Here is a 27721-nt window from a genome sequence, read left to right as displayed (position 1 = left end):
AATGCAAAAACCCCACTGCTGCCCTGCTGCTGCCCCTTGTGCCTGAGCGCCCTGCTCAGCACCCAGCTAAGAGGTGCTGTATTCCCCCTGGGAGCACAGGCTTCACGGCAGAGAAAAGACTCGCAAGAAAAACCTGAATTGCTCAAGAAAAACCTGAATTGCTCGGTTTGAAATTCTTACCCAAACGCACACGGTTTCTCCCAAAGAAGCTCTTTGTAACAGATGATCTAGGGCTCTAGCGGGGATAAGCTGCTGCTGCTTTATTTCGGTTCCATTATGGAATTTAAATACTGGGCAAGTTAATGGAGATGTTTATGGCTGCACATAAAGCAGAGAGCTGTGCTCCCGTCCCGCTGTGCCGCGAGCTGGAGCCGCTCGCTCCCTGCTGCCGCTGCCAGGGCTCGGGGGGAGGCGGTGCCACCCACAGCACCCCAGGGTCCCGGTGGGGGCCGGATCCTGCCCCTCGGGTTGCAGAGCCTGTGTCCGGCTGCCCTGCAGGGAGCTGGGCTTTGTTCCCGGTGCAGCCCCACGCTGTTCATCTGTGCCCAGCGCTGGCAGGGAAATATTTTAATTGCCTGTTTGTAAAGAGCGACTTAACGAAGAGCCGTGTTCGGGTGATGTCCCCCAGCCCGGTGTGGATGCTTTGCTAATGACTGCCTTCGCTCAGCTGGTGCCAACTGCCAGCACTTCGTGGAGTTTCTCTCCTCTAATGAAGGTCTGATGAGGTGCAATACAGATGTGTGCACGCAACTGCTGGACCCCTTCTGTCTCACCGCCTCTTGCAGCTCCGGGTGCGCCGCTGGGGACAGGACCCCCCCCCGGGGCTGTCAGAGGAAGGTGCCAGTGCTGGTGCCCTGTGTATGGCCGTGGGGTGCCAGCTGGTCCCTCAGCAGAGGACATCTGCTTCTCCTGAGAGTGCCAAAGCTGCCTGCTTGCTCCAGCATCCCACCAGCATCCTTCCACAGTGCCCAAAGAGCCAGCAGCGCTGTGACACCAGCACAGGGAGAAAGCTGCAGCGGTGCTCCCAGGCACTGCAGGGGGTGCCAGGAACAACCCTGAGCCCAGGCAGAGCACCTGGGGACACCCAGCCCTGGAGACACCCCACTGTGGTGGCTCTTCATCGCCACAGGAACACCCAAACCCCTCTCTGTACCTTTTCTTTCTCCCTTTGCCACCAGAGGACCGTTCCCAGCCTGAAGCAAGCAGCTGGAGGAGGACACACGTCCCCAGCCAGCCGTGCCAGCCCTGCCGCAGGTGCATTTTGCTTCCAAACACCACACAAAGCTGAAAAGGCCGCGCCGGGGGCACAGCTCCCGTCAGCCCGCGGATTCCTGCTGTCAGGGCTCGGTTTGTGGCAGGCTGCTGGAATGCGACAAAAACCAAGGCAGGAGAAGGGCCAGCCCCGATCCCCGAGATGTGGCCGTGCAGCAGCAGAGCCTGGGCAGAGCAGGCAGCTCCGGGACTGATCCGCACCCCCCTGACTCCGTTTCTCTGCTTTTGTTCACGCCTGTCAGACGTGGGCAGCAGCCCAGGACAGCAGCCCCTGTGCCAAGCGATAAGGGCTTTGCTTTGTCTGATTCCGAAGGTGCTTGTCAACCTCAGCAAGATAAAAAGGCCAAACACATTTATAATTGTGTAATTAAATGGCTCCGGTGCCTTCCAGGCATCTCGTGCAGCTGGGCAGATGGCTTTAATGCCAGCAGCCTGGAAGAAGTGCAGAGGCAGCTGAGGTCACCGTGGGGGTGGTGGCACCCAGACCGGGACGTGCGGCCGAGCCTGGGGGTACCTCGTGGGTCCCCCCCACTCTGCTCCTGCTGGATGTGCCCCCAGCAGGCACCGCTCTGCCCATCAGGGGTGGCCACATCCCTGTCTCATCCCCAGCACGGGGAGGAGAAGGCACAAGTCCCTGCAGGCTGTTCTCTGCACTGAAATGATGTTCCTGCATCCCCTGGTTTCGTTCAGAGTGTTTTGAGCAGGTGTTGCTGGGAAAAAGCGAAGAGAAAAGCCAGAGCTGGATAGGTGAACCCATCCCGAAAAAGCTCTGTCTCTTAAACTTCCCTATCGTGACTCTGCTGACCACCAGGTTAATCCATTAACTTCAATGCTAGAGAGCCCTGTGAGGCCTCTAGATTCCAGGAAGAGTCTTTATTTTGCCTCTGGGGTACAAGAGGAGGCTTGTAGGGCATCCCGGTGTGCCCTGGGAGGCCTCTAGGGCATCCTAGAGGACACTGTGGGTCACTGGGAGGCTTACTGGGGGAGCTGGGGGGCACTGGGTGGCCCTGGTGGTCCTGTGGAGGATCTAGAGTGCAGAAGACAACAGGAGGCCTGCAGTGTGCATGAGAGTTCACTAGAGAGCACTGCGAGGCCTCCAGAGATTCCTGGAAGAGTCCTTATTTTGCCTCTAGGGTACAAGAGGAGGCTCATAGGGCACCCTAGAGTGCCCTTGGAGGCCTCTTGGGCATCCTAGAGGAAACTGGAGGTCACTGGGAGGCTTTCCGGGGGAGCTAGAGAGTGCAAGAGGTGGAAACAGGCAGACACAGGGAGCTTTTGCTTTGCCACACGCACTGGCTGCTAAATGGAAGCCCAAGAGCCGCTCCCAGGAGATGCCAAAAGCTGCCATGCAGCCTCTGTTCCTGCTGCTGGGCCTGCTGCTGCCATCCCCAGGGCTCCCTCCACCGCTGGTGGCCGTTTGCAGGCCCCAGGACGTGGCCCCCACCCTCACACAGCACCCTTGGGTGCGCTTGTCCCTGGGGAGGGCAGAGGCACAGGGATGGTGGGACACTAACCAAAGGAGGGCCGATGCACCCGTTCACACCACACTTGAGGTGACAGATCACTGATTATGATGATAGATAGCACCGGGTCTTCCCGATAATTAGCGGGTGTTCATATTTAAATGTAACTCTCCCTCCGGAGCCAGGCTCCTTTTAATGTCCCCCGGGAATTGCTCTCCCCCTTCCCATGTTCACCCTAAAGCAGGGAGGATGGAGGACGAGAGGCAGAGCTGGGCTGGTCCTTGCCTCTGCCACGGCACCTGTGGCTCGTCCCAGGGCAAGGCAGCACACACAGAGCCCCAACATGATCCACAGCTGTGCCAGCACCGTGTATGCCCTTGCCACACCGGCACCTGCCCCTTTCTCAGGCTCCTTTGCTCCCAGCCTGGCCACAGCTGGCACCCGGAGACACCTCGGATGTGCACGGAGGGGAGCAGAAGGCAACGGCGTGCCCAAAGGGCCACGGGACAAAATGCAAACATCAAGGTGACAGATGCTGCTGTCCTCGGAGAGCGGTGACATGATTTTCCAGATGTTTTCCAGAGCTAGTTTTCTCCCTCAAAGCCATTGCTTGTGTCAGAAGCTGATACATCCATTGCTGGCTGTACAACACGCGCAGTTGCAGCCCAGGCTGTAATTTCCCCCTCAAACCTCTGTATCAGAGGACTAAAATTAGATCATGAGAGGTTTGCTCAGGTCTGTTGTGCAGAAAATATTCACAGTCCAGTCAGCTCCAACAGCAGAGAATGGGGGGGGGGAAGAAGGGAGCAGGAGCTTCAATGTCAGCCCGTGCAATCCATCACTGCAACAGGGCAGTCGCAGAGCAGTGAGCAATAAGTTATGAAGATAAAGCTTCCAGCTCGGAGCAGGGACACGCTGACACCGCGCGGCACAACCGCTTGACCCAGGAAGCCGGAAAATCGGCCTCCATTTTAGAAAGGCAGCGAGCTCCTCGAGCGTGGGCCTGCCCTGGGAGGGCTGGGGAACGCCGTTTCCTTGGTGGCAGAGAGGGGAAGGGGCTTTTGCCATGCTCCTGCCAGCCCCAGGGGGGTTGATGGAGACCTTCACCACCCCCAGCATCCCTCCCTGTCCCCTCCTGTGCCCCCCAACCCATGCTGGAAGCATCCAGCCCCCACCCCAGCAGCACAGGGATGCCCAAGCCCCTGTCCCTACCAGGAAGATCACAAAAACAGGGGTGAAAACATCACCCATGGGGCACAGGAGGCAGCAGCGCAGGTAAGGCTGGGCAAAGAAATACCTCTGCTTGGCTGGGGCTTGCGATCCGCTATTCATAACCCTGCTTCAGAGCTCTAATTATTTTTTTATAGTGCCAATATAGCCCTGGCCAGGCTCCTAGTGAAGACTGGCTGAATTAATTGATCGACAGAAGGCAAATAGACTTCACCCGTTTTAAGCACCCATTCAGTTCCTTTTTCGTAGCAGCTGTCACTGTTGTCAGCACACTGAAACGAGGCTTTTGTACACGCTCTTTGGCATTAAGCAGCCCAAGAAAAAGAGAAGAAACGGGAACCGCTGAAAGAGTCGCGCTGCATTATTTCTAAATATTATTGTTTGTGCAGCGCTTGCATTTAACATGCTGGCCGTACCCTGCTTTCGTTTACTCAGTTAAACAATTAATTGCACGCCTTGAGCACAGGAGCTCGGCAGTGTTTTCCCTTTGCTCAGCAGCATCCTGCACTCAGGGTGACGATCGCGCCAGCAGCTCCGCTCTGATCACGTCCAAGGTTGGGGGCTCCCAGGAGAACAGGGGGCTTCTGCCTGCCTGACCACAGCTGGCCCCACCGGTCAAGGGCTTGGCCTCTCCCTCTTCAAAACACACGAGCTGTACCAGTTAAACAATGTTTTTTTTTTTTTCACTACGGAAACATCAGTAGCAAGAAACAACCGCTGCACTGTTCCTGCACACTCTGCAAAAAGGAGCAAAGGCTCTTGTTTTAGCTCACATGCTATTTAATAAAACAAGGCGTCATTTCACACCTTGCTGCCACTTCAACTGTTCATTACTTGATACCTGCTATCCTCGCTGAAGCGGTGCTTTTCATCACAATGCCAGAAATAACCCACACGTGCAAGCCAGGGCAGAATTAGTGGTTGTTTTTACTTAGTTATATTTAGGTATCTCATTATTGCAATCTTCAAACATAGTTCAATAAATACAAAATTAACAAAAATGTCAATAGATCTTTATTACCATCTATTATTATTATTATTGTTCTTCCAAATCAATGGTGATTCCCTGGAGATGTCTGACTATAGCTCAATCATGAAATGTACACAGTGTCCCTTACAATCTTATATTACATTTGTTCCAAGCTTATAAAAATATATATTGACTTCTCAAGTATGTATTTACAGTATATAACATGTGGTTAATGAATATCAAAAAGCAGCTAGAGATGAACCAATGTGACCCCAGTTTTGGTTTTATGCTGGGGGGGGGAAGGTTACGTGCACCAGCTCTCGAGGAGCCGCGTGCCCTGCCTGTGATGCTGCCTGGGGCTGTGTCCAGCACTGTCCTAATTCTGGCTCCAGAAAATTGTTCCTGACCAGGGGCACGGCTGGGACCTGTCCTGCCGCCCTCAAGGAAAACAAGACCCAGCCCAGAAGGGGAGGATTCCCAAAGAGGAATTCCTCCAGCACAGGCAGAGCCAGACCCCCAGGAGAGGCTGTACTGCGCCGTTTCTCGCTGGCCAAGAGGAACATCTAGTGGAGACATCCTCGTTAGGAATACAAAGAAAAGCCCACAAACAGGCAGTTGCCTGCTGCTGGAGAGGGCGGCAGCCGGAGAACAGAATGCATTGGGTCAAATGCACCACGGTCTGAGGAAAGCAAAGCCCCAAAGAGCAAAGCCCAGAAGAGCAAAGCCCTTGAGCGTGCCTGCATGGGGCTGATGCTCCTCGTGATGCCCTGGGGGCTAGCCCCAGGTCCAGGACACGAGCTCCAGCAACCTCTTCCAAAAGCACAGCAGGAACCCAAACATGCGACCCCAACCCATTTATCAGCTTCAGTAGGAACCCTGCCCTGTGTCAGAGACAGCCTGGAATAAGAGGCTGAACTCGTTCTGAGGCATTTCCCTTGGTCGAGCAGCTGCAAAACAGCATTGCTAATTAATTTAATTATCAGGCATTGAATACTTCCCCAAAGAGGAGGTGCTGAGAGGGCACAAGTTAATTTTAAAATCGCAGTAACAATTTATAACTTAATCTGCTGATCTGATTAGTTCCAGGGCTGATGAGGAGCTCAGTTAGAGGTGTTTGTTGTTGCCACGAGCTAGGCTAGGAAGCACGCTTCGGTTACGTGCTCTCCTCTCCCTTCCAGCAGAGACCAGGAGAGCCAACACGCCGTGCTTCTGCCACCTTACAGCACGGTCCCAGCCACAGAATGCTGCTGTCTGGAAGAAAAAGAGCTCGCTGAAACACCGAGCCCAAGTCCCTCACTGTAGTAAATCAGGAAAGTAATTAAACACGGAATTTCTTTTGGGACCAGCTAGAGAGACTCAGATGAAGAAATGTCACTTCCAGTTCTGATTGTGCTGGAGAATGCAGTACAGGAGCCCAATTCAGCAGGGGGAACTCTTAAATGATTGAGAAATGGTCTCATTTTTAATTGGAGCACTCTAGCACAGAGAGAGCACTGTACAAGTGCCCAGCCACGTGGATTAAGAGGCCCCAGGGCTTTGCTGCAGGGCTCAGCTGCTGGGAAAGGACAAGGACAAGGACTTCTTCCTCACCCTAATGTCCCACACTGCCTCTGCAGGGAATGCAGAAAATGCATCCAAGCTTGCCAGGTCTGCCACTTTTGTCAACGTTGCCTTTGGTTGTAAGGCTCTTAAATGACAAATAAAACCCAGGAGCGTTCCCAAGGAATAACATTTAATCTGCTGGAAAGGGAACGCCACACTCTCTTCGAACTTTTGCTGAGAATTCATTATTCTCGGGCACTTCTGCAGAGCTGTGCACGCTCTCACTCCACCTGATCTCCCTCGCTAGGCACACGAGAAACCTGCACGGCCTCAACCACCGCCCAAACACAAGGAACACCTTGCCCAAGAGCATCCTGCTACCAGCAGCTGCCTTCCAGCTGGTTCACGGAGCTGTCCTCAAAATCACCTCAGCCTCCCTCAACAGGTTACAGGGTTTATTTACAGTGATTGGGACACTTCCCCTGAGGTCTCTGTAGCTGTTGACTGCTGTCACCATTTCCAGAATTTCCTTTTTGCTGCCTTCACTTCCCTACCCTTGGGCTCGAGATGCTCAGAGTGCCCTCAGCACCTTCCTGCATGTCACAGAGGGGTCTTCTGCACCAGGCAGGCTGTGTGCTCATAGCCAGCTCCATTTTCCAGACCGAGGGCATGGTGTCACCTTGTCACCAAGTCCTGGCTTTGCCCAGAGCTCCGGAGAGCAAGCACAGCAGCCTGGACACAGCCTGGCCTGCAGGAGGCTCCGGGGAGCTCCCACGAAAGGGACAAGAGCAGGAGATGTGGGAGAGGATCAGGAATCACGTTGGTTCAGCTCGCTGCCTCGAGAACTAGAATATACTTTCTCTATAGATAAAATGTAAACATAACGAGCATACAAATTGCACTTGATCCTTGGGATCTGGCATTTCTACCAAATGAAGGTTTCAGTTCACAATTATTACTCTTCTGGGTGTGAAACATCAGGATGCTGAGCAACTACCCGGACCGGACAAAGGTGAAACTTAAAGGTGAGTTATTTCCATAAAAAACTGACCGAGTGACACTGGGGAATGCTGCTTAAACTTCAGAAGGAGAGCACCGAGAGCTGGTGGCAGCTCACTGACATTACCTGGAAATGGCAACACAAGGCAGAAAAACGAGAAGTAAACATTAGCTGGCACCTTCTTGATACCACGTGTTGGTGAAGTTCAGCTCTGATCTCCAATTCAATCATATTGAATAGTTGAAAAAAGCGAAATCTTGTAGTCTTGAGCACTCCTGACCTTCAGCCAGCAGCAGCAGCCAAGCCAGAAGACTCCGAGGGCACAGCATTCCCCTGGGACACGTGTGCTGGTTCGAAGAAAACCACCAGGATTGAGGCTTTACTGAACAAAAGCTGGATCCCTGGAACGATGCGACCATGTGTCTGGGTGGGGTGGGTGCGATGCCGGCCCCGCAAGCAGGCTGCATTAGCATCCTTCAGCTAATTGCCATTTAGATTGCATCCCCTCGGTGCAGACTACCTGCAGAGCATCCGAACCCAATGCAAACACACTTCCAACCGCATCGTGAACATCCTCTACAGCATTCTTTCCCTTTGTAAATCTTTGCCTTTCATCATTAATAATTCACTTGCAATACTTAGAGATGATAATAAAAGGCCTACAAAGCTCCGAACAAGGCTGCAAAGACCCATTTAATTAACCAACTTCAAGGAAACTTGTAGCGTTAAGCAGATGCAATTAAAGTCTTCCGTCACGGATCAGGCCTGTAGCAGTGGGAACCGCCAGTGCGTGAGGCACACAGTGCTGAGCCTCTGGCTGCTACGAAATAAAGTGCTGATGTGCCGACCTGCCCGGAGGGATGCTCATCCCCAGGCTCCAGCTTCACCCAGGTGGCTCAGCCCACGGCTGCACAGCGATGCTCTGCCCACTTCGCCCCCCCATCACTGGCTGCATCCACCTGAAGCCCCCTCTTTCTCAGCGTTCACCTTGCTGTGGTTATTTCTCCGCTGCTGCCCTGAGCCACAGTGTCTGTGCCCGGCGGTTCGGTACAGCATTAGGACTGCAAAGTGAGCACCATCGCTGCCAAACCTTACAGGGGTCTGGGTTAGCGCCGAGGGTGAGCAGACCCCTCTTTTCCAGGCTCCTACAGACATCCTCCTGCCCAGCAAGCAGCAGCTCGCCACCACGGACACAACTTGCACACCTTCCCCACCGCCCTACTGCCTCGCATCCCTCCTTGTGCCGCAGCCCAGAGCAGTCGGAGCCACCGCGCTTCCCCACCAAGCCAGCGAAGGATGCAGGATGCTCTGCCCAAGAGACTTTGCAAGGCAGAAAGCTTGAAGGCTGAGAGCATCAGCAGGGCAGCCCAAGGGCGCCAGTGCTCACCCTCTCTTGGCTGTGGCCTCCATTTCCTCCGCTGCAACTGCCTTGCCAGGACAAGAAACGTTCAGCACCGTTTGCTCTGCGCTTCGGTGGAGAACATTTGTTTTTGTTCACCAACAGTGGTGTCAAGACTCAGCGAGGTGACTCTTGGAGCGGAAGGGATGTGGCTGGGAAAGAAAGCTTCCTTTCAGCATGCCAGATGGGCAAAGTCACCTTCCCAAAGCAGGGCGCTGGGTGTGAGCTCTGCTCCAGTCTCTAAAAATAAAAGCAATAAAAGCTCCTGGTGGGGTCGGTAGAAGATGTCAGCCTGTATAAAAATACCCATGGATTTCACCAGTAGGATGCTAGATAGGAAAACGCTGTCAGCTCTGGATTAAGACAGTGCACAAATGTCCATCCACCCTGTTGACCTAATTACCATGTGAAATGGCATCGTTACATTTGACTCGTCTTACAGAGCAGCGATCGGGAGAACCACAGCCGCCCAGGCACACCGTGCCTGGTGTCCCAGGGATGCTCGGCTTCCCTGGCACAGGGGTTGGGACGCCCTGCCCTCTTGCCACATGGAATGACTCGCTGGGCAGCAGCCCAGTGACTCCTACATCCCACCTGAAACTGTGAGGTTTCAGAGATTTGGTCCGGTTTGGGGCCAGCACGTGGCCGGCGCCTCCTCCCGCTCCGGTGCTCCGTGCTCTGTCACACCTGCACGCCCCGGCCGTGCATCTGGATCACCTGGGCCCGCAGGGTCTGGATGCCGCTCAGGATGGTCTTCTGGTGCTCCGCCAGCGTGATCCCCAGGCTCAGGACATCTCTGAAAAACATACCCTGCATCGGCCACAAGGAACAAGCCCTAACTGCGGCGTCCTGTGCTGACTGCTCTCCAGGACAGAGCAGTGAGGATTTCACACCATCGGGCTCCTGCGGACATGCAGGAGTAAGAAATCCCCAAGCTGCTGTCCCAGCTGAACAGCACGGACCTTGGCAGGGAGCTTGGGGTGACACAAGCCCACAGTACACAAGAGCTCCCACCCCGGCTGCTGGAGCTGGAGGCCCCGTGCTGCCTGCAGAGCCGGCTGTTGGCAAATCGCTCCTCGATTTGACCCTGCTCTCCGTCTGGGACAGGTAACACTCTGTGCCTGCCAGAAATTACAAGTTAAAATCCAAAGCACAGCTTTCAATCGGCTCCAAAACCCAGCAGCTGAGCTGCACAGCACATGCAGCCCGACCCACACCATCGCTGGGACGTGTTCTCTTGCTCTTGCAGATGTATTCTGGAAGATTTGCCCTTCCATTCAGCACCAAGTGGCTGTTATTTAAAAGCGCAACTCGCTCCCCCTGCACCCGACGACGCCAGGCTGCGGCCAGCCCCTTTCACTTACTGCGCCGTCATCCTGGCCACGGACTCCAGGTAGCAGTAGCCCGCAGCGGTGAAGTTATCCCGGTACCTGCCCATTTCTATCGCTTCCAGCCACTCTCCCACCGAGCTGAAGGCCGGGAAGGCTGCGAAGGAGCGCTCAGCCAGGGGCACGGCGGCAGCGCGGGACCTGAGGACAGACGGGGGGTGAAGGGGAGCGGGGATGGTGCACGGCGGCAGGGATCCGCAGGGGAAGGGACAAGCGGGCACCTGGTGCACGGCGGGGGCTGTGGGCTCTGCACCATCTTGCTGAGGACGTCGTGGATGTGCGAGAACTTGGGGCGCTGGCTGCGGTCCTTCTGCCAGCAGTCGAGCATGAGCTGGTGCAGGGGAGGCTGGCAGTTTGCCGGGGCCGGCAGGCGAAAGCCGTCCTCCACCGCCTTCATCACCTGCAGAGCGGGGCGGAGAGGTGAGGGGACAGCTCTGAAATGCCAAAATACAGACTGCACCCAAACCCAGCACCTGGGAGACCTTCCCTCCCCACCGCCCGCCACCAGCCACAGCAACGTCGCCGTCGGGCACGCAGCGGGGGACTCACATCCTGGTGGGACATGTCCCAGTAGGGTCTCTCGCCGTAGGACATGACTTCCCACATGACGATGCCGAAGCTCCACACGTCGCTGGCCGGGCTAAAGTGGTGATACTGGATGGCTTCGGGGGCTGACCACAGCACCAGGCTCTTCCCACGCTGGCCGGGCAGAAAATGGGGGTAAAACAGCATTGTCACGTAGGACAGAAGGAGGGAGAGGCCGACACACGTGGTGGCCCTCTGGTGCACCCTCTCCCTGTTTCACAGCCAGTGTAGCATGCACGGGTTTCATACTAAGAGAAAACTTGTGCCTCGATTTGTTTTAAAATGGGCATGCAACAGTATGCTACATGGGAATGTGAGTCCTGAAATATTAATGGGAGAGAGAATGGCTCTGGGAAGAGCTGATGGCATTTTACACATTAATATTTAACAAAACCCGTCTCAGAGCTGCACAAACACACAGTCCCTGCACCCCAGCTTGCTCTCCTGTAATTAGCCATCCTGTCCTCCACCTCTGCAGATCCCTCTAGATGCACTGGGCAACGCAGGTGACAGACACTGCAGCTAATTGCAATTAACAGGAGGGAGACCTCAACCCCAAAGCCACAGCTCGGGCTCCCTGCACCCAGCAGGCTGCTCCGTGCCCACGCTGGCACCGAGGGAAGGTTTCTCCCATCCCTGCGGGCACGGCAGCCAAGCTCTGAGCCGCAGCGCTGCGGGATGCTCAGCACTTGGTCGTGCTTCGCCAGGGAGTCTACAAGATAGGGATGCTTTCCCCGAGGTGTCTCCCTGGAGCTCACGATAAAGGCTAAAAAAATCATATCGCAAGACTCTTCCTGTCATCAGCCTGCTCAGAGCTGACAGAAAACCACAGCTCCCGACAGATTGTGGGGCAAACCCCACAAACAGGCTCCTCTCCCCGGGATGGCCGTGCCTGGTGCTGGGACACAGCACCGGGTACCTGTGGCCGTGCCCACCAGCTGCTGCCTCCCTGGAGCAACGCTCCCTGCAAACAATAAGGGCTCGTCTGACTGCGGAATCGGTGCTTTTTAAAATATTAATGCCTGGTTAATGCGACGCGCTAACAGATTCAGCTGATACGGGGCGAGCTGATGAGGCGTGAGCGTGAAGCGAGCAGGACTTCGGTCCTTAATTGAAAACGATGAACTTCATTATGAGTGATAAAATAGACATAACGAAGGCTGAGGCTGCCCTCAGCCACCGCCTAGGGTTTGCCCCCACACGCACAGAGCACTGCTGTGGGGCAGGTCCCCAGCTAAACGCATTAATTTCCAGTGGGGAAAGAAACTGTTACGATGCAGATCCTTCCTCAACGCTCAGAGCAGGCTGCGAGCCTCCCCAGCGCTGCCAGGAGCCAGTCCAAGGGATGCTGGCCACGGCCAGGCACGGACACCAGGGGACATCTCCGCAGGTGTGCCGTCAGCATTTTGCTTTTGGGAAGCACTGAAAATTAAATTTGGAAAAGCCTCTTACCATGGTGGTGAAGATGGTCTCCATCTTATCTTCTTGCGGCTGCCTGAAACCCGTTATTTTGCACGCCAGGCTGCTGTTCACAAGGACCTTGTGGGCAGCCAGGCTTTTATGTATGTAACCCATCTCTGCCAGGTACTTCATGCCAGAGGCAATCCCCTGCAACATGCTGATGAGCTGGGTGGATGTGAACTGTCCCTCATGTTTCTGCAAAAAAAAAAAGAGGAGGAAAAGCCAGAGCTGAGCGATGCCTGTTGAAGCCCGGGGGGTGACAGAGCCCGGCAGTTCCCACCAGCTCCACAGCACTCACCCTGAGGAAAGAGTCCAGCACTCCGTTCCCCATGTACTCCATCACTATCATCATGGTGTTCCCTGCACGGACAGACAAGGAGCACCGCGTGAGTCCTGCCTCCTGCCGCAGGCAGCTCCGTGCTGGTGGTAACGGAAACGCGGAGCGAACCTCCCAGCCCTCAAACCTCCCCTCCAAATATAAACGTTGTATGTTTGCCAGATTTTCCTTGCGGGATTTTTGATGTATCCAACCTGCATCATAAACTCCACCAACGAGGCAACAACCAGAGGAGATTAACCTGATTATTATTATGATGGGTGAGAGGGGAATGGCAGCTCCTGCTGCTGAGCCCTACCGATGCTTTGGCACCGCTGAACCTGCAGCTGCTGCTGGAAGCATTGCTACAGCTCGCCCAAGAGGAGCTCGCAGTGGAAGATGGTGCACATTAAAGACACGATTCTCTCTTCCAGAATTATTGGGAGCACGAGCACGGGACCCTGAGAGCTGCGCCAGGCTCGCTGTGCTGCCAGCAAGGCCCGTGGAGGAGCAGGGGTCTGGCACAGCACCACCACATGGGCTGAGCACGGTGCGAGCGGAGGTTTGGTGGAAGGATGAGTGCCTCCCCTGCTGCAAAGCGTGAGGCTGCCTGAGCACGAGACGTTGCAGTTAAAGAGCAGGCACTGCCGGCATTAATTAAGCATGATAAAGTGAAGATCCGGCTAACAGGAACGGAAACACGGTCGCCAATAGGAAATTCTCATTAGCTGGAGAATTCATTCTCATTTCTACGGCTGCTCTGGAAAGCTTGGTACAAAGATCGTGACACAGACACAGGCTCAGAGATAGCCTGCAGCTCATACACAGACTCATCAAAGAGCAGGACAAGATGCTTTTAGGGACTCTGCGCCTCTTGATAAGCTGAGATTAGAAAAAATACGTTATTAATTTACCAAACTACACAAAAGTGACCAGCTCAGCCCCAGACTCGGGACAGAAATACTTCCTTACCTAATAAAAGGGCTGGTTCGAGGCACGTGCTCGCATGCCTTTGGATTTCCACGAACATCCATTTACCAGCAGCACCGAGCGCAGCTCAGCGAGCACTCCCACGAGGGCTGGGAGCAGGCAGCCTCATCCGTTTTACTGACAAAACCTCACTGCAATTTGCTTTTACTAAGAGCATGCTGTTTTGCTGCTAAACCAGTCCCGCTCCCCGGCTTTATTAATCGAGCTGTAAGCATTTTATTAATCATCGGAATGCTAAAATGGCTAATAGGTGAGGAAACACCTGATACCCAGAGAGCAACAGTTTGGCACCTGCAGCAGCAGGTCATCGCTCTCCGCAGCAGCAGGTTCAGCGCATTGCCTGAAATCCACGGTGGATCCCTAAAAAAGTCAGCATCCTTGCAGCCTTCTCCCAGGAAAATCAAACCGAAATCTCCTCGAGCACCACGCAGCAGCGCTCTGCCCGCTGCACACCCCACCGTACACCCACCAGCCGCTGCTGCAGGTCAGCCAAACGCCTCCTTACAGCTTCAAGAGGTTACAACACTCATTTCTGTGCTTTGCCAGCAGCGCTGGGTATTTTTTGAGCATGAAGCATACGACTGCACCGTTTCCATGCTGATGGAGTACCGGAGCCCGCTGACAGCGGCATCGCGCTGTCAGGGCTCTTTGGAGAGCGAGGTGCCGGCAGCACGGCTGCCAGCACGCCCAGACGCTCCTGCCATGTGGGAAAGTTGCTGGGAAAAAAGAAATTAAAGCTGCAGAAATGCCCTGTGGGGAAAACTCTAGAGCATTTTGCATGCCGTGTCTCCATCAGACAGCACCGACATCGTGCCTCTTGCAGGGGTGCTTTAATTACCCTGCGTGAAGGCCGCTGCATGCCCCCTGACATTGCTGGACCCCCCCAGAGCAATACCTGCAGGCGGGGCAGCTCTGTGCAACCCCACAACCTCACCCTCTGAAGCAGGGAGCAAGAAAAATGGAATTTAGCAGGCTGAAATGACAGGGCAAACAGCAGTGCCACCTTAGGTTGGAGATATTAAAAAAAAAAAAAAAAAAATCAAATCCTACAGAGAGAGCTCGTTCATCCTTTTCCAATGCACTGGAACAGGCAGGGCTTGTCAGCAGGTACTAACAGGATAACAACACAACACAGAGGTGGGATTTGCTTCGCCTCTCCTGGAAATGTATACAGAAGCCCTCCTCCAGCACGCCGAGCCGTCCCGCGCGGCACGAGGCCCCCTTTACCTCTGGTGATGACCCCCTCCAGCCGGATGACGTTGGCGTGGTCGAACTGGCCCATGGTGCACGCCTCGGCCAGGAAGCAGCGCTGCTGCTTCGCCGAGCACCCAGCCCGCAGGGTCTGGATGGCCACCGGCAGCTCCCGCTTGCTGGGCAGCTTCAGGCAGCCCCGGCAGATCTCGCCGAACTCCCCTGCACGGCAGAGAGACGCGTTAAGCGGCACCCGCGCCATAAAATCCCTCGCCTTCCCAAAGGGCCCCCTGCACCAGCCCGATGTCTTTTTCCAGACCGGGAAAGAAGGAGCTGCCTGAAGCGGACCCTACGGCTCCCTCGAAGCTGTGAGCAGCGGCGTGCGAGGGTGATGCTGCTGCAATGCAACACTCCTCTTTTGGGAAGGGGGGTTTCCATCAGGTTTTCCCCCCTCCTTCATTTTGGGAACACCGATTGCATTTCTCCAGCACAAGCCATGTCCTTGCTGTGTACAAAAGGCACACTTCCCATTGCTAACCAGAGGATTTGCCAGTCCTTAGCCTCAGAAACGCTTGGTGCCCTGCACGGACACAGGTTTCCCCCTGCAGAGCTACCTGTGCTGCCTCCCCTGACCCCACAGCCCTGCACACAAGGCCAGCACCAGCGTGCAACACTCAAAAACATACAGCAGGACGCAGATTCCTCCTCTGCCTAGCTCTCCAAGCCATTCTCTCCATGCTCTGCTCAAGTGCATACTGTGGGTTTTTTTTCCAAGAAAAGAAGATTAACCCCCAGCCACCAAGTTCATGCTCCCCAGGTTCGGCCCTTTCTGCCTCCAAGCTCAGCCAACACAAGCTCTCTGCTTTCCACAGCAACAAAGCACCAGCGCCAGGAACGTTTCTGCAGCGCCTGAGGCTGAGCATCCCTGCTCCTTGCGGCCACACGCTCGGCAACAGGAGCTACCAAGTTTGTAACACAAAAGGCCAATATCGGCTTTATAGGGGAAAAAAAAAAAAAAGTGTAGATCTGAAAAGCTTTACTAATTTCAAAGCCAGGTACTTGTTAGGTCAGCAGTGAGACAAACACAGCCCTAAATTCTTTGCGTTTAAACACTTTCCTGACTAATTTCTTTCTTGATCTTTCAAACACTGATTTGTTTCTGAAAGTTATGTGGGATTGCGGCCTCAGCTGCTCCACCCAGCAGCTACCAAGATGACTTCTTCCACTTCACTGCTGCCCTCTGAGCTGGTGGGAGAACCCTCACCCCTGCCCTTCCTCCACCTCTTCTTTTTCCATAGCTGAATTTCTCTTTAGGGAAAAAAAATGACAAAGAATAATCGTGTTTCCCGTGTTCTGGCGCACATTAGCGATTAAAGCTCTAGGGCCCGGCGTGGGGATTTTAATTTGCTTTTAAGTTTTAGGCAGTGAGGTTGATGAAAATCAATAAATCATTAAGTTCCCATATTTATAAATAGTTCCTGTGCTGCTGTCAGACTGCCCAGATGCAGGTAATTGCTGATGCTTTCTGGTGCGCGCCTCAATCCATGGCCCGTACTTGGTGCCACAGAAAAAGAAACAGGGAACAAGAAACCCAGCTCCTGGACAAAAAAGCAGCCCCATTCCTCACGGGATCATGGCACTGGTGGGGACGGGGGGCGAGGAGCTTCCCCAGAAGGTGCTGGTGAGGTGGGCAGCTCGGGAGGCAGGAGGGTGGCAGCAGCGGCACCAGGCTGCCAAGGGGGGGGACACATGGAGGGGCCGCGAGGAGGAACCTGCCTGTCCCGATGATCCTCTCGATCTTAATGCTGGCGTTATCCAGCTCTTTGGCAAAGAGGTGCACGGCCTGCATGGGGTCTTCGCACGTGTCAGGGTCGATGTACGTCCGCCTGGTGGGTATTTTAACTGCAGGAGAGCAGGGGAATACAAAAAGAGCATGTGAGAGGCTCGCCTGCCTGGGATGGGGTGGCTGCTGTGCTCCCCTGGCTCTGTGCTGAGCAGAAACCCCCCCTGTGAGCAGCTCAGCACCCTTCGTGATGAGGTGAAACAGCCAAAATGCATCCCAAGAGCACGAGGGCTCTGCTGCTTCCGAAACACTCCAGGGAGCAGAAGAGCCTGTGTGTGCTTAACGGGCATATGCCAGGCATCAGCTAAACTCATCCGTTCTGGCATTTGGATTTCCTTTGACAACTGTTGTCTGTAAAATTACTGCTGCTCAGTAACCAAGAGTAGCCCCAGAAAACAAAGCTGCATTCTCCCGTAGCCGTTCGGAAAAAGCTGACAGAATAATTCGTGTGACCCAGGGATTGCTGAGAGCATCCCAACCTCCTGGGCACGCCGGGGACCTGCGTGAAGGACGGACACTGGCGTGGATGCTGCTGAGCCCACGGCCCCCAGGGAGCATCGCTGCGCTCAGCCCTGCCCTGGGACAAGGCTGGATGACAACGCCTCAACAGCAAGGGCTCGTGGCAGCAAGAAATACAGGGGACCCCACCAGCCATCCCGATCACGGCAGCCGCACGGCACTTACAGTGGAAGTAGAGCTCCTCGTCCCCGTCCTGGCTGGCTTTGCTGTACCCACACTGTCTGCAACGAGAATCGGGATGGCATCAGCGCCGGGAGCAGCCTCCCACGGGAAACCAAAGCCAAAAGCAACCCAGCTCCCACGCTAGGGCTCCTGGGCACGGCTTCGAACAGGCTCCAACCCACGCTTCCAGCCCCTCCGTGTTACCCACGCCGCCTGCTTGCATCTCCTGTGGGCTCAGCACCACGGGGGCTCTGCTTGGGTCCCCCTCCCACCTCCTCCACACCGTCACGCCGCTCCGCTCACCTCCTCCAGACCATCACGCCGATGACCATGGACACCAGCACCGTCAGCCCCGCGATGGCCACCACGGCAATGATGAGGACAGGGTTCTGCTCGCTGGAGGCCACCGTCACTGCCGGGAGGGAAGCAGAAGCATCAGCATCGCGCCCGGGGCACGTCCCCGGTCCCGCACCTCCCCGTGCCAGCCTGCGGCCTCCAGCAAGGCAGGGGACGATTCCCCAGCAGTGCCAGGCTACTTCTCCCCATCCACACGAGGATTCACACCCTGGACCAGTTCTCAAATCTCAGGCTGGTGCCACCAGTCAGCACTGAGCAAAAGTTCCTGCTTGGTGGGGAGAACGACTTAAAATCGATGGTTTACCAATGGTTTTCCTTCACCACGCTCATCCCTCCCCTTCCTGCTTTTGCAAACAGGGGCATTAGAAAGCTACATTCTATATAAAGTTTTTATTGGCTTCAATTCATTCTGAAAATGTCTTCTGTGTGGTAAATGGATGCAATTTAAAGCCCTGTTAAACACAATCTGTGAGAGTCGTACTGAGCCAGCCATCTCAGGGCTTTCATTTCAAGCCAGGGTAGGTTATTAAACTGAAACCCTACCATCTCTCCAAGCCCTCTTTTAGGCAGTGAAATAAGATGCTTCTGGCCTATAGTTATGAATGGAAACTGTGAAAAGTAAAACCCCAGCAAATAACCCCGATGCTGGCTGCCCTTACTCAGCCACGGGACCGAGAAGCTGAGTGCCCGGTGAGCCCCGCGGCAGCGGGTGCAAGCAGCCGCCCCGTGCCTGGGGCACGCATCCTGCACCAGATCTCTGCCCGAGCTGCTCTTGTCCCCCCCTTTGTAGCCACCCCGGCTCTGCAGCGCCTGCCACAGCTGCGCAGAGCCTGGGCTGGCATCGTCCCCTCTGTCACTGCGCTGGCGGGGACTGATGTGCTCCCCTCCTGATGTGCTGCTCCCCTCCGGTGCCTGCTTGCTGGCCCCCAGTGAGATCTGTTCTGGTGCTAACGCCACACCAAGGGAAAGCAAAATCCACTCCACAGGCATTTTCTTAGGTGATCCAAAGAAAAACAGACCGTCCCCAGCCTCCAGAGCAGAGCAGAAGAGCCACAGACTGACTGCCCTCGCTGATGCTGCACGGGAAGGACACAAACCTCCAGGCCAGGCAGGCCGGCCGCAGCAATCGTGTTAAAACAGAACGGGAAAATGCGATTAAAAGCAAGTCCTGGAAAGCACCTGCTCTGAGATCCAGGGTGGCAAAATGAGTCTCACTCAAAGGGGAGAGAAACCAACAGTGTGAAACCAGCAGCATCATGAGCAGGAGCATCCCGTGTGTGCGAGGGACCACGAGCATCGCCCCCACTCACGCTCTGCCAGCGTCTCCACTTCGATACTGGGGCTGTAGTTGCCGTAGTCCTGCGAGGAAGACGTCCGGATTTGGAAGATATAGAGGGTGCCAGGCTTCAGGTTATTGACTGTCACAGCCGTTGATGTGGTTTTCACGGTCGAGTAACTCTGATCCCTTTGATCCTGCGAAATAATGAGATGCCCGACATTGGATGGGACCAGCAGCTGCGCCACGGTCCCGCCAGCCCAGCCGCACCTCCGCCTCGCCGCCAGGTCCCACCAGCACAGCCCTTAACAGAAAGGATGCATTTCCTAGATGGCTCCTTAATAGAAATTACATGGGTAGGTCACGTGAAATGGCAGGGCCAGATGATGTGCTATGAAGACAAGAGGAGGACGGGGCGGTGGGGAGCAGCTGTGTTCCCTGCACGGCTCCTTTCCATCCCTCCTGGCCACCCTGCACTGCCCCAAATGCGGGGGCTAAGCTGCTGGCACCCTCAGACCCTTTCCTACTCCCCTGCTACGGCTTCTTGAGCCCCAGTGAGAACAAACAGACCTGCTCCTGCCCCACCAGCAACCCCCTGTGCCCCACCTGCAGTGATTTTATCTCAGCACTGTCACTGCCCCACCTAATGGGTTTGATCTACCAACCACACACAGGTACCAGCAATTTCTTGCCTCAGGTGGCCTGGAGCTCTGTGAGATCCCTTCCACCCCCACCCCTGCACGCCAGGACCAGCCTCGGATGCTCTCAGAGCCGCACGCACGCAGCAGGAGTGCAACCGCACTGGGCAATGGTGCAGGGCTGAGGATGAGGTGCCACAGCAAATGCGTGCAAGCACTCCGACCTGCACTGCTCGATACAGGAGCGAAGCTGTGGGGAGATGGTTCTGAGCTCCCTGCACTCGGCTGGCACGTCGGGGAAGAGCCCGGCTGGAGAGGGCACGAAGCAGCCACGGCTGCAGGGTGCTGAGCTCCGGGAGCTGCTGGCAGCAGCAACAGGGATGCTCTCTTGGGAGTAAATAAGCGTGCGTTAGCACACACTGAGTAATCGCAGTTGGCAGATGCATTCGCTAACGGTCCTGTTCCCCGGGCTTTTATTCCCTTGCCCAGAGACCTGGAGATGTCTCTGCTTCGACCAAGGGAGACGGCGACAGCCAGAGCCTTCGTGCAGCTGGCAGCAGGCTGGGCTCCGGACCAGCCCCGCGCTCTGGCACGAGGCACGGCGGTGGCGGCGGCGCATCCTGCCGCTCCCGGGGCCGGGGATGTCACCGTGAAATGGGTTTTCTGTTTGATGTGCTCCTTCACTCGAATCTCCGTAGTTCAAGTATGGCTTTAAAAGCATAGATTAGGAACGAAGTTGATTTTCCTGTCAGCATCAAAAGCCTCATTGCAGTGAATAATTGCTAAACTGTAGTTTAAATTTTCTACCCGAGCAGGATGTTTCCTCATTTCACATACCCTGAGTATCTTGTTGCTGCAGCCCATTTGCAAAGGAATTACCGTATTATGCTCGGCGCTCGCCCTCACTCCCAGATTCCTCCTTTCAAATCTATCAGATGCTCAAAATCACATTAATATGAATCAGCTTCAAGGTAGCTTGTTTCTAAATACAGAATGCCAACATGTCACCTGCACGGTTTGCTTGACATGCAATCAGTTTCATAACGAGCCTGAGCACACGCAGATAAGGTAATTTGCAGAACTGTGTCATAAACTGCATTTATTTTGATTTAGAGCTTTGTCCCTGCTCTCTGCCCACTGGTATCTTTTCTAAAATTCTCATCCCACTGTGTCTGTCAAATAAGAGCTATTTTTTGAATTAACAGGCTGTCATAAAAATGTTTGCTCGTGTCCCCTCCAGTGTGCCAGGCCACTCACAGCTCGCTGAAGTCATGGGTTTGGTGGGACTCGGTCCTAAAGCAGTGAAGACCACAGGTCCAACACTTTCCGAGAGAACAGGCTATGAATATAGGTGTCATCTCATCACAGATCTGGAAAGACCGTATGGTTTATACTTCCTAGCTGGTTAATGGCAAGAACCCAAACCCCGGATTTCTAATATTCTTGAAAAAAAGCCATCCGAAGAATGAATGAACGCAAATTATTAGCTTTACTCTTTCTCCCAGGGAGATGTCAACATTAGGACTAGATGAAATCTTGCTGCACAGATGGGGTAAAAAAAAAAACCACTAATTAAAATAAACTCTACAAATAACCCAAATTTCCTAAAACTTACATAAGCAGATTGCATAAGGCTGTTGGAGAGGAAAAGCCTTTACTGGCACCCGTTGGAAGCGCTCCTGCCACTCTTAGGTGCCAGTAAAATCATCGCCGTGCCGCAGTCCCCGCACGTACGTCCCATTTTCCACCGCACACTGTTTAAGCCGCAGGGTGCTGAGAGCAGCAGGAGCACGGCCACACGCAGAAGCATTTGGGATGCTGCATGGACAGAGGCTGGGCATGTCCCCAGAGCCCTACCTTCTCGTAGTACTTGACCTCGTACTCGGTGCTGTTGGTGGTTGGGAAGCCCGGCTCCTGCCACGACAAGGAGACGCTCTTCTGCTCGATTTTATCCGTGCGGATGTCGGTGACGGGAGTTGGCGCTGGAAGAGTGGAGAGGAAAAAAGGGTGATGGCAGAGGCAGAGCATCCCCAGCACCCACCCCCCAGCACTGCCTGCCTGGGAACACCGCACTGCCAAGCCCGGGTTGCGTGTTAGGAACAGCCAAATTAATAACTGCAACGAGAGCACGGGTTAGAGGCGGTTTTATCACCATCCTCACATTCATGGCCACTTCTTTTCTGCTTTTGTCCTCTGTTGTCACAGTAAAAACTTTAATAATTTGAATGGCTGAAGAGCATGCACCTTGTGCAGACTGCACTTCCCTCCCTCGGAACCAGGACTGGAATAGGGCAAACTCCCAGCTGGTGATCGTCCAAATACAACTGCTCAACTGCTTTAGGAACTGGGCAGCAAGTAAGGCTCTACCCAAAGGAAAAAAAAAAAAAACACCTAATGGCACCCTCCACCCATGGTGCTGCAGGGGTACCGGCTGACGTTGAGTGCTCTGCACCTGCTGCTAGCGATGTCCAGGAGATGCAGAACACAGACCACGGGCTGGTAGGAGACACCAAGTCCACCCTGGTGCCCTGTGCAAGCTCTCCCCCTCGCCATCCCACCCTGCACAAAAGTTGGGAATTGGGCAGAGCTGCCTGCCCTGCCTGCTGCCAGCACCCGAGCCGTGCCCCCGAAGCCGGCTGTTTGTTTCTAGCTAGCACACTGCACGCTGGATCCTCCTCCCTGGCCTTTCTGCTCCCATTTAGCTCGTCTCCCTGTGCAGGATGCACTTGCCAACTCTGCCTGCTTTCACCACGCCGGCTCCTTCCCCGAGCCCTTTCTCGTGCCTGCAGCCTGTCCCAACACCCCAGCCTTCCAGGCCAGCAAAAAGCTGGCTGGAGCTGCCAGAGCGTCTGCAGCATGGCTGGAGCTTGCCAAGGAAGCGATGCTCACCCAGAGCAAGACAGAAGCAGCACGGACGCGATGCTCTGCCCGTGGCCAGCACGCCCACTGCTCACTCTGTGAAAGCAGGGAGGATGCAGGAGATGCTAGGGCATCGGTCTTTGCTGCAGAGGATGCTCCTCAAGACAGACACTGCATGTTTTAGCAGGGAAAATAAAATCTGTGCCTGGTGCTTCTGTTGGAGCCCTATTGTGCTCTGGATTAATTAGGAAAAACGACCTCCCCATGCCAAGGAAAGCCTTCCACCTGTGTCATCCTTCAAACATTAGGGGTCTGAACACCAGAGTAAAGGGTCTGCAGTGACCAATTCAGCCACTTACACCCACAGCCCTACGGCAGGCCCAGGGAAAGCTGCGTGGGGAATGAGCTGTTTGCAGTCCCCCCCTGCTTCTCCATCAAAGCAGGACCCTGGCTGCCCCACCAGGACTCCCGTGGAGAGGAACAAGTCCCTGGAAAGTAAACTTAAGTATCTGTGAAATTTCATATTTATTACTTAGCTCATTAATCTCTGCTGCAGAAAAACGTCCTCCTGATGTTTTATTCATGGCGATTTGCTCCTTGATTCCGAGTCCTCTCGGCTCCTTCTGACAACGCGAGGACCTGAGCTGCAGCCCCGCACACTGAGGGGCGAGCAGGGAGCTCAGGGCTCGTGCCCACGGCCCCTGCACGCTGCTCCCTCCTCACCGTGATCTGCCTAAACATGGTTTGACATTTTAAAAAAATAATTCTCCAAATAAATACGCTGGACCCAGAGCTGACCTTTAAGGGGATATCAAATTGTTCACGCGTAAAGAAGGAGGAGCAAACTCATTCCAGCAGCACGAAGCAAGGCAAAAAGGTTGTTGGCAGCCCCGCCAGGCCAGGCAGAGCATGCTCCCAAAGCCAGCCTGACACTTTGCTTGGTTTTTGCTCCTGTAAACTAAGTTAAGTGCTCCTTGCTGTTTTATTTGATTCCCATCAATAAGACATCACACAGATGCCCTCCTGTATCTCTGTATCCAGCAAACGGACTGAAAAAACCTGAACAAGTGGTCCTGGCTGTTAACAAAGCCATCAGGAAAAATCACGCTTGCTGAGTGCTTTGCCGTGGAGCAGCGCTCGTGGCACATGCCAGGAAAGCAGGGACCAGCCTCCAACACGCTTAAAAGGGATTAAAGAAAATCACACAGACTATAAAGCATTTCACACTGTGGAGAAAAAGAAATGTGTTGCCCATCAATATTTTAAGCTCCCCGAACATCGCCTCTATTCTGAAAAAGCAAACATTAAATTATTCACCACTCTGCCCGGTTTTATACACTCCACTCCGTCGCATCTGGGTTTCCTCCTCTCCGTTAGCCGCTGTGCCAGCAGCAAAGGCACAAAACCAGGCACAGGCACCGCGTCCTGCCTGGACAGCCCACGGCGTCCGAGCAAGAGTCTGGAGGAGACGGGCGGCAGCGCCATCGAGGACGTGGAGGCTCCAAGGCCAGGACAGACAGTGGGCTTGCAGCCCGTTGACTCATCTTTGTCCTGAGAAATGAGCTTTAATTATCTGGTTTAAGTGTCCATTTTGTGTCCATTAATTACATGGTAATTGAGCATCGCTCCCTGCAAACAGCAGGCTTTAGGCAGCTCTGTCGGGGGAGGCAGGGGTCAGGAGCTGAGCGCTGCCAAACCCACAGCTACAGCATGGATGAAGGTGATGCCCTGAGGTCAAAGAGCCAGCGAGGAAAGATGAAGTCACGTCAGAGCTCAGGCAGTGGAAGATCTTTGCCCAGACAGAGCTCGAGGCATGCAGAGATGCCAAGGCAGGGCTGCGAGCCCCCGGGGAGACCTGGCAGGGAGCAACTGTGCTCTGGTGCAGACCCCTTTTCTGCTTCACCCCATGGCATTATGCCCCCCAGGGCCCTGATTAGTGCAATCACTAATTGCTTAGAGGCAAAGCCTGACCGACCGCAGGGTCGCACGGTGGAGCAGAAGCAGCAGTTTGCACCTGTTAATTCGTGTGAACTGGCACCGGAGAGCTGCGAGCTGCACACCGGCATCCCAGAGGTGCCCGGGAAGCCAGGAGAGCCCAAGCACGTGGCAAAGCACAGGGCAAGCTCCAAGGAAGCAGGGAGCCTCCAAGAAAGCCCATGCTGGAGCTGCTGCAAGGCTCCAGTGCCACCCACTGCCCCTTCTGGGGGCTCTGCTGGGGTGCACGGAGCAGCCTGCTGCAGAGCCCCCCGTTCAGCACGATCCACTTCTCCACCATCCCAGAGAGGAGAACGCCTTTCTGCACTGGCTGCATTATTAATCTGCAATGGATTTAAAAGCCCTTTAAGATAGGAGCCGATCCCTGCCGGGAATATAAATGACATTGTCCCACAGCGTACATTTACATAGCTAATGCTGCTCCACTCCTGCAGGTAAACAGCTCCGTTCACTCCTCAAACACTTTTGTTTAGTCCCATGCTGGGGCCAGATTAGAAAAAACACGGTATTAATTTTGCCTCCTGCAGGCTAAATAGCATCTTTTCTTTTCCCCTGCAAATACAATGAACAACTGCTAATTCCCTCTTGTGAATGCTGAAGGGGAAGGGCAGTGTGAAAGCTGCACTTAGAGCTATATTTAGAGGAGCCGGGATCTGACAGCTAAATAGGGTCTTGTTTCTTTGTTTAATTTTTCCTCTGAATCTGCATATCTGGAGCCAGAGCCTTCCTGCTGCTGCCAATGACATCCCTGAGACCATCGTATCGCAGCCATGAAAGAAGCCACCTCTGCTTCAGGCATCCCTGAAGTCTCGCTTTCTCCTTATCTCCAGCCCCATCCGGCACTCCTGCGCTGGGCTTGAACAAAGAGCAGCCCCAGGGCTCCGGCCAGCGGGGCCGGAGAAAGGAGCAGCTCCAGCCTGCGAAGGGACACCTTCAGCAGCAAACCACTCGAGGCTTTCAAGAAGCTTCCTGAACCTCAGCTGCTCAGCTAATTCTGAGCCACCATCTGCATCCGGAGGCTTGACAGCTCGACAAGCGACATTGATTTGGAGCAGATTACAAGATTAATTATGCCATATTCTTTACGCATACTTCAATTCCTTCGGGAGTATATACAGCGTAGAGTAAGGGGCTGAGATTCCCACTTACCCAGATGACAAGTTGCACTGAAGAGCCTCAGAGCTAAGGCACGGGCTGGTGTCACGGACTTGTTGCTTTGTTCCCTTTGGAGGACAGGGACCTGCTGCCTGTACCCTGCCTCCTGTCCCAGGCTCTGCCCCGCCACCCACGCAGGAGCCTCTGCAGAAATCCCTCGTTACCAGACACCGTTAAGCTCTTGCCCTACGCTGGCTCAGGAATAACCTGGGCTCCAGGACAGCTCTTCCCAGAGCAAAACCTCTCCTTGAGCAGCAACGATCCTAATGAGGAATGACACCTCTGCTGAGGGCGGTCTGTGGCACAGCGTCCACCAAGCAGATTCACGGAAATGATGATAGGGGAGAAAGCAACAACACAGGCAAAACCATTTGATCAAGTGGTGGGAAAATTATTTATAACAAGATCAAAGTTTAATCCCTTCAGATGAAATTGTTGGCCAATTCCTGCCAAGAGGTATGTGAGGATCATCTGTCTCCATTAACCATGGCTTGGCAAAGGGTTTTCATGCAAATTAATAACGTAGCCACAGAGGAGCAGACAAGGATGCGACAAACCAACGCTGCTTTTCCCCAGGCACGGCTGACAGCTGAGCAGAGAGCCCCCTGCAGCCAGCCAGGGCCACAGGCAGAAGGGATGCTCGCTTCCCCTCGTGCTAAGGGGACAAAATTTGAAACCTCAGGTGGGACACTTACTGCCAGAAATTGTGCTGCAGGCCAGCATAGAAAAGAGAAAATCATTTCTGTTCCCAAAGGGTAACTAATATCTGAGTTACTCTTCATGAATGGGCTGAAGACATTGTCTATTTGAAGGTATGACGGTGACCTGTAACTCATCCTGAACCTGCTCGGAGCGGCCTCGTCCCTCTCCTAGCCCAGGCCGTCACCAGCTGCTGAGCGTCTCGAGGCCACCAAGGGCAGCAGGTGACAGGGACAAGCACCTGGAGCTCCTCCAGCACCACATCCTCACCCCCCCAACCGTACCTGCGAGCCCGGTGGAGACGTTGACCTCGGCGTACTGCTGCCCCGCCAGGGGACTGACGGCCGAGACGCCGTTGAGGGCCGCCACGCGGATGGTGTAGTTGGCGTGAGGCAGCAGGTTCACCAGCGTCACGGTGCGCTCCACCAGGCCCGTCTGCTGCGGCACGAAGCCCACGCCGCTGCCGCACTGCTCGCAGCCGCCCCGCGCCGCCGGGCAGCGGCCGCACCACAGGCTGTAGGTCAGGTCGCTGCGGCCGCCCGCATCCGCGGGGGCACTCCACTGCAGGACCAGCGAGGAACGCCGCAGGCTGTAGACGAGGTCCCTCGGGGCCGATGGAGGACCTGGAAGGAGAGGAACATCCACGGTGAGGCCGCAGCTCGAGTGCTGTGTTCGGTTTTGGGCCCCTCAGCACAAGAAGGACATCGAGGCCCTGGAGCGTGTCCAGAGAAGGGCTACGAAGCTGGTGAAGGGCCTGGAGCACAAGTCCTGTGAGGAGCGGCCGAGGGAACTGGGGGCGTTTGGTCTGGAGAAGAGGAGGCTCAGGGCAGACCTCATTGCTCTCTGCAACTGCCTGAAAGGGAGGTGTGGGGAGCTGGGGTCGGCCTCTTCTCACAGGTAACCAGGGATAGGACCAGAGGGAATGGCCTCAGGTTGTGCCAGGGGAGGTTCAGGTTGGAAATGAGGAGACATTTCTTCTCAGAAAGAGCGGTCAGGCGTTGGGACGGGTTGCCCAGGGAGGTGGTGGAGTCACCGTCCCTGGGGGTGTTCAAGGAGAGGTTGGACATGGTGCTTAGGGACATGGGTTAGTGGGTGATGGTTGGACCAGATGATCTTGAAGGTCTCTTCCAACCTTAATGATTCTATGAGCTGCCTGGGATCAAGTGTGAACCTACGGCTTCCCGCAGCTGGGGTCTGGGGACATCAGCAGGGACACTGGTGGGGGGGGAGCAAGCCCAGGTCCTCAGGCAGTGGCCACAGGTGGGCTCTCAGGATGGAGAACCCCACAGCAGGCTCCTCACTGAAGGAACGTGCCCTGAGCAACCAGCCACAGCTCACAGAAGGTGTGGGCAGCATCCAGCCACGCTGGGCACCTCTCCCTGCCATCCCAGCCAGGCTCAAGCCCAGCCAC

General features: G+C 54.9%; 1 protein-coding gene across 2 annotated transcripts in view; it reads right to left on the bottom strand.

Annotated features, from left to right (window-relative positions):
* Positions 1 to 4874: 4874 nt before the first annotated feature.
* The window catches only part of EPHA10 (EPH receptor A10), a 41923-nt gene continuing 19076 nt past the window's right edge, over positions 4875 to 27721 (bottom strand). For both annotated transcript variants that reach the window (XM_066982517.1, XM_066982518.1), the window contains 13 exons: positions 26595 to 26933; positions 21460 to 21584; positions 18999 to 19161; positions 17635 to 17743; positions 17335 to 17390; positions 16584 to 16709; positions 14844 to 15029; positions 12609 to 12670; positions 12302 to 12505; positions 10814 to 10963; positions 10486 to 10664; positions 10241 to 10405; positions 4875 to 9672 (listed from right to left, as the gene is read on the bottom strand). In XM_066982517.1, the coding sequence (XP_066838618.1) occupies positions 9558 to 9672; positions 10241 to 10405; positions 10486 to 10664; positions 10814 to 10963; positions 12302 to 12505; positions 12609 to 12670; positions 14844 to 15029; positions 16584 to 16709; positions 17335 to 17390; positions 17635 to 17743; positions 18999 to 19161; positions 21460 to 21584; positions 26595 to 26933 (1979 nt within the window). In that variant the 3' untranslated portion in view covers positions 4875 to 9557. The remainder of the gene's footprint in view (positions 9673 to 10240; positions 10406 to 10485; positions 10665 to 10813; positions 10964 to 12301; positions 12506 to 12608; positions 12671 to 14843; positions 15030 to 16583; positions 16710 to 17334; positions 17391 to 17634; positions 17744 to 18998; positions 19162 to 21459; positions 21585 to 26594; positions 26934 to 27721) is intronic.

This window comes from Anser cygnoides, chromosome 24 (assembly GCF_040182565.1).
Source record: "Anser cygnoides isolate HZ-2024a breed goose chromosome 24, Taihu_goose_T2T_genome, whole genome shotgun sequence".
Classification (NCBI taxonomy): Eukaryota; Metazoa; Chordata; class Aves; order Anseriformes; family Anatidae; genus Anser; species Anser cygnoides.
Note: the sequence above shows the minus strand (reverse complement) of the source record. Positions and strands in the feature narration are given on the sequence as shown.